Source organism: Numida meleagris, chromosome 1, assembly GCF_002078875.1.
Source record: "Numida meleagris isolate 19003 breed g44 Domestic line chromosome 1, NumMel1.0, whole genome shotgun sequence".
In the NCBI taxonomy this organism is placed as follows: domain Eukaryota; kingdom Metazoa; phylum Chordata; class Aves; order Galliformes; family Numididae; genus Numida; species Numida meleagris.
This window is the reverse complement of record NC_034409.1, coordinates 70,836,602-70,849,061: the sequence shown is the minus strand read 5'-3', so window position 1 is coordinate 70,849,061 and position 12,460 is coordinate 70,836,602. Positions and strand designations below refer to the sequence as shown.

Genomic DNA, 12,460 nt, shown 5'->3' with positions numbered 1-12,460 from the left:
AAATCAGACACATATGATCCATCCCCCAACACACACACATACACACACACTGGCACATCTACACTTCCACTACTGGGAAAAAGCCATTTATGTATGCTTCTACTGCCAGTTATTTCTGTGGCCAACTTACAAAAACAAGTAAAACAACTAATAACTTCTGAACAAGTAAAAGCCTAACTGATTTCAGTAGAATCTTCCGGCTCTATGGATGAATGTTTGTTTTTAAAGAATAAACTTTAGAACTCAGTTTCCACTATTGAAAAGCTATCTACCTAGGAGCTTTGGTCTAGTCTACAACCCATCCAACCCCCCAAAATACAAGTCAGCAGCAGCCATTGTTATTCCAAAGGACTGGCACATAGAAAGAAGCACAGGGGTCTGTGCTTTACATATAACAAATAATTAATGTTACAAGTATTTTGAAAAATTGTCTGTTAGGATCTCCTATTTCATATACAGCCTAGCCTTGAGAAGATTTAAGGATCCAAAAAAACCAAAAACTGTGAGATAATCAAGAATGATGGCTAATAAGGTGTCACAAGCTTCTTGTTAAATATTGCATGGAAAGATGATGGCTTGGTTCTTGCTCCCAAGTCTTTGTATAACTTTGGATAACCATTCCAGCACCTGTGACACGTTAGTTGTGGACAGAAGACATTTATAAGAGAACCAACAGACTGAGGCCATTACAAGAATTTGTAATGGTATAATAAACTCAACCATTAGCTACAGACATTGTACACACACACACACACACACACAAACCAAATATTCTGGAGACATACTTCCTGTCAAATTCTTTGTAGGCAGTTTGTAACCATTTCAGAGATGGTTTATTCAGACTCTTCAGGCCATAGTGAAAGTAGACAACTGTATAATCATTCTCTACATACTGGTCCAGAGTATACTTCAAGTACCTGAAAAGAAAGATAACATTTTAGTTTTAAGGCAGTGTATTGGATCGGAATTTTAAAGCAGTAATTGAGAAAGTAAATGCACTGTTCTTGCACTGAACATTCACGACTGCAGATTCACGCTTTCCTCAATGTATTTATCAAACAAGTAAATCTTGTTTTAGAGGCAGTGTTACCAATCATTCCGGCACACTATGAAACTCGTAATTTAAAAGAAAATATTTAGTTACAAAAACAATGGTACTCACAAATCTCTAAAAGATGAAGGCAATATATGACTGTGTTTCTCAATAAATATTTTAAAGGATACATTTCAACTGACAGCAACTTCTATTTCGCTTTCTTCTTGTCTTTGTCAATTCCTTCCTATTAGCCAAGTAAACCCTGTCATTTTGACCTTTCAAAATAATAAGGAATAAATCTTCTTTTTCCTCTCAAATTAAAAGATTTTAAATTCTTGGAAAAATCCATTAACTCTAATTACTGCCAATTACAACTGGTTACTGTAAACTGTTTTCTTGAATATGTTTGCCTTTCCCTTGTTTGCTTTGTAGGGACTACATTCATAGATCATTTCTTTTAAAACTAATTTAAAGAACTACACTAGTTATCCCATCTTGAAACAACAGTGTAGGTTTTATAAGCAGATTTCTGTGCGTTGATTCTTTTATGGTATAGTGTAAGACACTTTTCTCTTCCTTTTCTCCTACAATTGAGAACACTGTATGGTCTATTACACAGCTCGATGATTCAAATAAAGCAATGATGGAGGAGTACAATCTGCCCTCATCTCTTGCTGTGTCAGATTTCAACTTTCTCATGTCATTTTCAATGCTATCTTATTATTCTGCGACAGAGCCCCAGATTTCATTCTTCACTCATTTAAGAAAATAGATAGTTTCATGTGACACTTACTAGGCTGTGGCTACCTGAAAGTATCAAGGCCACATTGACTATTCACCTATGCAAAAGCACATAACTTCACTGCCATGCTGTAAACTCAAAGTCTTATTGATCTGCTTATTCATCTATCATACCTTAAGACTGCTGATAGGCTGGGACAAGGAATGCCACTGCAATTTATATAATACTGTTCTGATACTGAATTGAATATTAAATGGTATTTTAATGGAATTACATCAACAGTAATTCAAGACTTTCAAAAAGAGTGTAATCAGAATATAAATATATCTAAACAGATATTCTGACATACAGAAAGCCTCATGTTTTATTTTACAGCATGCAAATTCCTTGGCACGTTGCCTGCAGAAAGCCTGTACTTCTAAAAATAATTGAGGGAGCTTTGTAGGAATAAAATAACCAATATTTTTGTACAGTCAACTGCTTGTTACAAGGTGAGATATAAGAGAGTTAAACAATAATATTGTACTTGATGTAGGTCGTTTCATAAAAGAGAAAAAAACAGTAACATAACAAGAAGTTATTGCTAGGTGATTTAGGAAATGAAATAAGGCAAACTTGTCATTCATAAGAACACATATACAGAGTACTAAAATACTAAAATTACTCTTTCATTGGTCTTTATCATGAATTCTTTGTTTTAAAATATCAGAATTCATTAATAAAATCAAAACACCAGGTTAATTTCAGTATACAGTGAATTGCTTCCTCTAGTCAAGATTCCAGGTGAAGTAACTGACAGTTTCATCCACATCTCATTGACTTAATATTAACACTAGTAAGTGCATCATTTTGCCATTTCACTCACTGCCTCCTGCTTCTCCCTCTCTGAAAACTCATTCATCTGGAAACAAGCTAAAAGAGGTTCACATATAAATGTGATTCTGTGAATGTAAAGCAGTCCACACAGGAGACTGAGAGAAACTTACTCCAGCAATCTGGTGTGATTGAGCTGGTGGGAGGGAGGCATACGGCAGCAACTGAAGGTAATCACTTTCCTTCCAGAATTGTCATCACCTAGTGAACAAAACAGTTAGTAAAGACAACAGACATTTACTCATGCAGTGGGACCTCAGTGATCTGAGGGAGCAGCTTGTATTTTCTGGTATTTGGCGTAATCTTTGTATTTCTCATCTTTACTCAAAACACACCGTGAAACTTCATGAGCAAATCACATGTTGCCTACAGAAATAAATTTGGCCACCATGGCAGTAAAATGATGCAAGTTCTGGACAACTGAGGCAAACTAAGCTGAGAAAGGCCTATTCAAAATGTGGCTGGTATCGTGCAGCTCCTGAAAAGGAACATCTAAATCCTTGCACAGAATTTAACCATGGAAGAAACCATGTCTTTCTGTAGTAGTCATAGAAGTAATGTTTTTAAACTCTTCATGCCTTTGCTGTTCCATAAAGCACAATTTAGGCATCTGCTCTGTCAAACACTGAAGTCGGATTTTTTTTTACCAACTTCAGCTTTCTTAGATACTTTTCCAAAAGCACCATGACATTCAGATCTCATTTAAAACACAAGAAACAAGGCAAACATCTTTTCTTTTCATAACCTGAAGGTCACTAAGATTCCATCCCTTAATCCCTTCAGCAAAGCATGTATTGCTGCCCTTGAGTTCATTGCACTCTTTGGCTCATGAGACTTTCACCCACTGCGTGTATAGACAAAGCTGGTTATGATGCCAGTGCCCACCCAATGCCCAAGTTCCGCTGCCTGGAAACCCACACTCAGAAGTTAAAGGATGATCATATTGAGGGTAACTGTACAGAAGACTGTGAGATGTTAAGATCTTAACATATAGGTAACTAGCTGGAACAAAAAAGCAAAGAAGTAAAAGGGGGAAAGTTACAGATTTAACAGAGTAACTTAAATAAATCATACGAACGTTTCTGTGAAAACTGGGTAGAACAGCTTCAGCTGTTTGAACCAACATCAGTACTATGAACTAGATCAGCTGAAGCTGATCAAATTACATGATCTGAATGAGAAAATATTTCCCATCTTGGAAACCCGTATTTTTGATGAAAAGCCACCAACTATATAAATATTCTTCCCTTTATTTTACTTAGGAAAAGATTGCTACCCTCAGCTGATAGATTCCACATGAAGAAAAAACATTCTTGTATTTGCTTTATCCAGTTTCTATCCCATGTATTCAGAGGTCATGATGGTACACTATTGCTTTTTATATGGTAAAAGGGATAGAAGAGACAAGATTAACTTTTAATAACTTTTCACTTATGAATGCTGACTGGGAGACATCCTCTGCATTATCAGTTCCGAGCCTGTGTCATCACCAGGAACTATGCCCACCACCCTTCCATTGACTTATCAGGTTCCACCTTGAAAACCAGTTAATTTTTCTGGTTCTTGGTCCTATTGCTCACTGCTATGACAAAATGCAACCTCCCTTCCTCAATTCCAGTCTATTCCTAGCAAGTTTGTACCAGCTTGTTTGTGTGGCAATTACGTGACCCAGCTGCAACAGTTCTTCTCCTCCAGTACTGTTTACAACTCTGGCGGAATCTCTAGGCAATAATCACTTCTCCTCAGCCTGCATTTTACTGCTTAAAAACATGTTACATCTTCCATCTCTTTTAAAAGTCTTCTTTCCCCAATCTCACTGTTTTCTACACTGCTCCAATCAGAATGCCTCTTTCCTAAACACGAGTGACAAGAATTACATAATGAATTGCAGATAAACATCGCAAATAGGACTTACAGATTTCCTAAGATCAACATAATCTTTACTGAAAACTGGGATGAAGTATTCATTAAAATTGACAGCTATAGCTGGATTATCTCTAATGTTCACCCCACTCTGATTTCACAGATCATTTCTCTCCCTTTTTTCTCTTTATACAACCAAAGAACCTTTTGCTATTTGCTTTAACATCCTTTAAAGACTTAGCTTGACTTTTGGCAATTATTACTTTAGTCCTGTATTTCTTACTTCCAAAATGCAGTTTTTTCCTGCAGGCTGCTTCTTTTTTCCATTCCTTTCAGGCTGACTGCTTATTTTTGCTATCTTTCTTGAAAATGCTTTTTCATCCACCATAGTTTGATGCTCCCTTGCCACATTAATAATAAATTCTGATTCCTGTGTTAAATAAGGTGCTTGAGCACCACTAAAGGAAGGTTATGCACAACAACATGATTATATGTACTCAGGTAAGTGTGTATATTGTTCTTAAATAGGCAATAATTTCATTTCTTGAAGTTATTTAAAGTGTCTTATTTGATATTCTCAGAGCACTTATAAAGGCATTATAATTTGAAAGGCATTAATATGAACAATGTACTAAAATTAAATTAAAGCATTTATAAAAGATTGCTCTCTAAATCATGACTTGTTTGTGGAAAATTTGCTGTGCTACAGTACACTGTGGAATATTTTATTTGTTAGACAATCATTTTTATGAGCAAAATAAATCTAAAAATATTTCCAGTTAAATTACTAAATGAATCATTAATTGTTACTGTTGGTTACATTGCACTGCCTGATTTACAGGGCAGAATAAAATAACTACCTTTATAAAAGCAGTGTAAACAGATACACATAGAACACATATAAACACAATTTTCTAGTTCCAATAACCATAAAACTGAGGTGCAATAGCTTTGCCAAAACTACCAGAAAAGCAGAGAACAGAACCTTGTTCTGCCACTCCATAGAGCTATATGAGCAACAATCACAATCAGAAATGGTTAATGAGAACCTCAGCTAGTCTAAAAGCTAAATAAAGCCGTGCCAGCTTCCCATTAATAATGACAGCTGATAAAAGGAAAAAAAGGTGTTCTTTTCACATGGGCATCAATAATTCTTTGAAAAACATAAAGTTTTTAAATGGCACATGAAGTGCTGATCCAAAGCCAAGTAGGTCTCCCTTGCCCTCTACCAGAAGGGCTGCGACTGAGCACCCTGCAAAATTCCCATCTTTCTAGACCATTTGCTTCCCACTTTGAAACACATTGAAGCCCAGAATTTTGAGGATACAACTTATGCCAAAACATGTGAAAGTGCAGTTTGAAGGGTAAAGTGGGGAGCATCTGTTATCTGTTATTTAACAAAGAGCGTAACTTGAAGCATGTTGATTTTAAATCAGCATAGAGCATGTATATATCCCACAAAACCTGTATTTCCCTTGGAATTAAACAATTCAGAACTGAAAGAGGCCTCTCTTTGCAGGAGACAATGGAAAAAAAAGAGAAGCACAATTTCAGCTTTGCTCCATGGTGATTTACTTTCACGTAAAAAATGTTGTTTCGTATTAACCTACTTTATTTCACGTTACTGAACATCTTCAGATGACAACCTGTTCTGTTCCTCTCCTTATCCTTCTACACTGCTTTTGTGCTCCAGCAGTTCCAGAAGCATTCTCAAAGACAGACTGCCTTAACTGCTTGGGCCCCTAAACTCCTCCAGCCCACTCTATGTTCACACCCTTATCGTCTTCACATTAGCAAATCCTTTGTCTGAAATCCTTTCATGCACAAAAAATATCTGAGAGATTTCCTTCACCTATAGGTAGGAGGACACTGCCTCACTTGGTATCCAGCAGCCACATTCATAGGTAAAGTATGTAAATAGAGAGATGACGACAGCCTCGGCATTATCAGCTGTGCTCACTGCTGAGTCACTCCTGTAAGCTCATTTCTGCCAAGCCAACCTCTTCCTCTACACCTCATGAGTAAAGAGGGGTGTGTGGAGTGCAGTGTCCAGAATAAGATTTATGCCTGTTAAAATACAAAATACTGGAATTTTATTTGCGTGTACTTCTCTGAAGCAGACATGATTCATACATCACTTCTGATATCAAACTTCGCAGTACTATGGAAAAAAAAGTTACTGTAAGACACAAAGAAGGGCAAGTGGGAAAACTGATTGTTCTGCTTTTTAATTAAAAATTTGGATGGCACAGCACCTACTGCATCTTGCAAATGAAAAGTTTTTTCTAATGATACAGCTCATTCCAATTTGCAAATGAGAGATTTTGAATGCTGTAATTTTAGTACGACTTTTTAAAAGCCTTTCTTCTGATGATTCTAAACATTACTATTTTATATAAGTTAAATATGTTATTTCACTGAAGCTTGTAATTATCACACGAAAGCACAGAGAGATCCTAAAGTGAGTGGAACTTCTGCAGCTGGTTTCAGTGAGAGATGGGAGTAGGAGCTGAGTCAAAATCCAGGGGACTTGCCACTATAGTGAAAAGACTTGCTCCCATACGTTTATTTCTTAGAATTTAATTTACTGAAAATAAGCATAAGCTTCATTTGCACTGTGTTAAATGGTGAGACAAACTGTGCTTTCAAGGTCCCTCCTGTTCTCTGTGACTTGAGGAAATCAGAGGTTACAAAAAAGCAATTACTAACCTTCTGCGTTTTGCACTGGGTGAGCAATGGATAGTAAAGATGCCCACAATTAATGCTATGTGGGTCTCTGCCCATCCATAATGGCAAGCTTCTTAGTCAGCAAAGAAGCACACAGCCCTGATAACACAGCTGAGTCTCAACGCTAGCAGTAGAAGTTTATATCTTTGCATGTAGAGATCCGAGTCCTCTTTTTTCTAGCACCAATTCCCTTGGCTAGTCATATGAAAATACATTATTATTAATATTTTAATACTTCAACTTTAAAGTGGCCAAAATTTGTGATAATGAGCTGGCTGTTTTTCCTTTGGAACAGAGATTAGATTCCCGAAGTAGACTCTGGGAGTGACAACAACTCTATGAGCCAAGAATCAGCCTGTTTTGATTTCACACTGTTTTCTTTTTGTCTTCATTACCCCATTCCCTTCCTGTTCACCCAATAATTTAGGAACCAACATTCTGTGAGAGGATTGTACCTGCGCTGCACCTGGTTAATTCTGGAAAGTGCTAAAATTGTAATTAAAATCAAGTATATGTTCATGTGTCTTCCTAAAGACTTCCTTTCCCTGGATGCATTCAAGGCCAGGCTGGATGTAGGTCTGGGCAGCCTGGTCTAGTGGTTGGCGACCCTGCACGTAACAGGGGGGTTGAAACTAGATGATCATTATGGTCCTTTTCATCCCAGGCCATTCTGCAATTCTATGATGATTCTATGATGCTAAAAAGAAAGAATTATAAGTGAGTATTTCAGAGATTTCCTACATCAAGACATTTGTACCTTCTCTTCAGAAAACAAAGACTTCACATCAGAGATTCCTTCATGGACTCTCTGTCTTTCAATTTTGGCTAAGAGAAATGCTTTGCCACAGCACGTTTTCTTCAGGCCAGCTGTAAGTGAAGAACCAGCTTGCTTTTGGTGTAATAAATCATTAACATTTCTCTATGCTCTTCATTAAGTTTATTAAATTTGTTGATATACGGCTAAGTTAAAGCCATTCCTGAAGCCAACCGCTAAGTTCAGGTACACCTGGCTGAATCTCTGCATATTCTCAGACTCGGCATGAAAACACCTCCATATACTTTGATGAAATTAATTCTGTTCTGCCTTTAAAAGTGACGCTACTGCTTGCAGCCTGACATTCAAAAGCAAGAAATGCTGTTAAAATCGATTCATTTCATTTGACATTCTGAAGAAAATAGTTGGAGAAAGAAACAACAAGTAAGCTGTCTCCACATGAAAAATTCAAGTTCAATTCCTACCTGAAGGATTTGAACCCATGTTTCTAAAATCATAACAACCAAATGGTTAGGATAGGCTTCCTAAAGTGCAAAGCCCACATTAATGTCTGCTCTTGGGCTGCAAATAAGTTACAGAGACCTCAGTTTCCTTCTTGCAAACTGCCTTCTGGCCTTCTTGAAAACTTGAAGTCTTAGATCTCTCCAGTTGATTTCTTGTTCCCCTCAAGGGAGTATAATTTATGAAACAACGTCACAGATCCTGATTTCAGGAATATCTTTTGGAAATAAGACTTACTTTGTCCATTTTTTTTTCTTTCAAGAATAAAAGCTTTAAACTTTGCTCTTTATTGTGGCACTACAATTTATACAAAATGGGTCTGCTCCTGGGGGTACTGCAGGAAGTGGCAAAGCTGTCGCTGAGATGGTCTGAAAATTATAAAGACTTGTGACTCTAAGGAGAAACAGTTGTGAATTACCAAATGAGACTAAGACACAAAAACTACATCATCACTCTTTCTTCCACAGTCTGACTGACATAACACTATTTTACTCACTTTCTAATGCACTGGTCTGAAATCATAAATGAACATGAAATGAATGGGAGCTTGAAGAAAAATATGGACAGTCCTTCTCAAAGAACAAACCTTTCAAACCCTTCAATATAACTGAAATCTTTAAATATGACTGAAAAAAAAAAAAAAGTGAAAAGCTAAGGGAAATGTACAGTTAAAACAATAAGATACTTTGCTTCCATTAGAGAAAGTTCAATCAAACTCATAGGGATATAACTGACAGTTAATGAAAGCACAAGTGTCAGAGACAGACTCCTAAATCAACACATATTCAAAAAAGGTACTACAAAATGTTATCAGCAGTCTTATTATAGAAGCAACTTAGAAACATCATATGTGCTTGTATGTCCCTTCCTTTTTTGTCAAAAAAACAAACAAAAAACCCACAACCAAAAACCAGTTTACTTTCTTTTTAGAAAACAGAAAAACAGACTGAAATTTCTCCTTCAAAATGGAAATAATAAGAACCAGCATTGCAGCACTGTTTCCATTTACATGTGCGTAGAGTAGCCAGCTGTACTTTGCCATTAGTGAGACAAACCAGTACGTAATTAATAAAAAATAATTAAAGCTTATACCTTTTCTATATTCTCCCTATTTTTATTTAATTGATTGCATTTCACACTGTGTAAGTACAATGCAGAAATCTCCTTTGCATATAATCAAAGCTATTGTTATGGAAAGCAAGTAGAAGTCAATTAATGAGAAGTGGAGTCGTAGAATTTTTTCTTTTAAATAAGTGTTGGAAATTAGATCATAGTAAGAGATGGATAAATCACTGCAAATATTTTCACCTAAATTCTTTCTTCTTCTTCACTTCAAACAACAATCTCATTGTCTTTCAAACACAGAACTAAAACTGAAGGAGCAGCTTTGAGAATTCCTCTAAAACAAGCATCCCAAGTGCTGAAATTATACTTTGTCTTATTCAAAGAGATTATTGAAATCATTATAAACTAGGTACAAATCATTTTTAAATGATTCATTTCAAAAGCATTGTTTGACCTTTTCTAAGATAGGAAGGAGATCTGAAGAGCTCATCTGTTTCTCACTTGAATGTAAATCCAGAAAGCATCCAAACCTGATTCCATTCCAGTTAAACACTGGGGACAAGGAGGTCTCCTTTTGCGGAGGTGAAGCACATCTTTGGATAGTATTTTACCTTCTCCATGTTCTGCATTCATATGAACACCTCTGTGTTCCCATCTTGCACTCTACCATCAGAATTATTTTAAATGCACATACACTGCATTCTGAAGAACAGTTCCCAACTTGTGCTTCACATTTAAATTGACCAGTAGGATCGCAAAATCCCATCATATATTTCTAACTGAAATGGCAGCTAAAGCCACTCTTTTCTAAGCTTAGACAAAGGCTGGAGGACTTTTTTTCCCTACAAAAGACTACAATAGTAAGGAGAAAACCAACACAGATAATCTAACATTTCGGCCAAGACTCATCTTGTGAATACTTCAGCAAATTTAAAATACAGCTAAAGTTTGGATCGTATTAGAAGCAAACACTGGTATGGAGCAATTTCAAAGAAGAATCAATGGATGCTACCACTACCAGACCACTACCAGAAGGTGTCTAAAAAGCACTGTGGTTTTCACTCCAGACTGTTCTGAAGCACATTCCCATTCTCTAATACAGGAATAAGGAGAAGGTATATACATGAAACGAAACCAGATGAGAATGTTTGGGAATGGGCAGCCTGGTTATCACCCTGTCCCCACCACATGTATTCTGTTTCACCACAGTAGAAGTGTGGAAAAGATTTAAAATTGCTGTTCCAGTATATTTCACTGTTTAATTCAAAAATGAATGAGATGGTGAATTTTGAGTTCCCCCACTGTTTTAGCTCTTCTGAGACAAATGGTAGTGTCAGTCTGAGACTATGAAAGATATGGGTTTTTTATGCCTCAGTAATTAGTAAACTTTTACTTATTTTCTTTTCAAAATCAGCAGAGTATGTCTTATTGGTGATTCAAGCTGAGCATACTAAGACTGCCAACTTGCCCTTTTCCCCTCCAGTATGGAGGGACAGAGAAGAGGAGTTTTTCAAAATGCAGACCTGGGCTTAGGCTCATCATCTGGCAGCTGCAAAAATCACAGTGATCACTGCAGGCATGATCAGCACACAAGGACTCTTTAGAATTCATGCTAGCTGAACCGAATGCCGAGTATTACTGACTTCCAGGGCAGCTTTGAATGAATGAACAGCAAGGACCAACAACAAACGTTTACTAAATAATTGTGCATTTCAACTAAAGTTGAAGAAGTAAATAAGTATATGGCACATCACAATTCAATCTTGTGTATACTAGCAGGAGAAAAAAGCCTTAAAGGAGATCTCTTTTAAAACATGATCATGTAGAACTTCCTAATACAGCAGATGGGAGAGGTTCTTAGATGGACAGTTACAGTAACTCTGGTGTATCCAGTGTGTCTGTTAACACATCGATTTCACACTCTGTCAGTTTGATTTCAATGACTTCGTTACTAACTTTTATATTAGTATTTCCTCCATCCCCAAACTGGTTCTTCAGTGAGAAACATCCTACTGGGTTAGGAGGTAGTAACTTATGAATTGCAAGAATGTGAATCTGTTATTCCCTTGTTTATGGACATTAATCTTATGTTGCGGAGTTAGTTTTGATGAAGGTAAAATGTAATTATTATCCTGGGTATAGCTACCTTCAAGAAGAGACATTAGTATGAATAAGACTATCCTACAATCAGAAGTAATTTACAACATTTTTCACAACCCTATTCAATCAAACCTCTTTTGAGGACTGGTTTCACTGAAGTTCATATTCACCTGGATGGCATGCTGTTTGTGGCTCAAATTCAGGAAGGTAAATACATATAACCCGAGTTCATCATTTTCCAGAAAAATCACAACCTGGGCAAAAAGTGTGCACAATATAGCACAATCTTAGACTTCATTAGGATGAACCATATTAAATATTGTTGTTTAGATCTTATTGTATAATTTAATTGTAGTTGAGTATTGTGGTTATTGATATTAGCTTAACAAAAGCATTAATGCCAAAATCAAATCAAATGGATAAAATGACAGGCAGTGTATACTTACGTGTAAACACTTCACATGTATGCCTTTTATTTCATGAGTCTGCATGTTCTACATGTTGCCAGAAAGCTTTAAATATAAATAACTGTAAACAACAAATGAACATATACTCAAATATGTTATGTAGCCATAGCTTCTCTCCACATCACAAGAGAGAGTCAAGTGATAAATGCAGTTAAAATCTTTGTCAACAGTTTCCTTTCTGCCTTTTATTAGCTTTTTTGCAGTAGCCCATATGTCTTCGGCAGCATGCCCTTTCCTGAGCAAACTAGAAAAATGATTACATGTGTGGCTTCATAACATTTCAGGTTGTTCAAAAAAACAAAACAACTTAT

At 36.4% G+C, this 12,460-nt stretch overlaps 1 protein-coding gene across 5 annotated transcripts in view; it reads right to left on the bottom strand.

Annotated features, from left to right (window-relative positions):
• The window catches only part of ARHGAP8 (Rho GTPase activating protein 8), an 83,132-nt gene that overhangs the window by 45,309 nt on the left and 25,363 nt on the right, over window positions 1–12,460 (bottom strand). For all 5 annotated transcript variants that reach the window (XR_002437404.1, XM_021392844.1, XM_021392837.1 and 2 more), the window contains 2 exons: window positions 2,765–2,852; window positions 786–917 (listed from right to left, as the gene is read on the bottom strand). Coding sequence is in view for 4 of the 5 variants with exons in the window: in XM_021392844.1 (XP_021248519.1) it covers window positions 786–917; window positions 2,765–2,852 (220 nt within the window). In the remaining variant the exon portion in view is untranslated. The remainder of the gene's footprint in view (window positions 1–785; window positions 918–2,764; window positions 2,853–12,460) is intronic.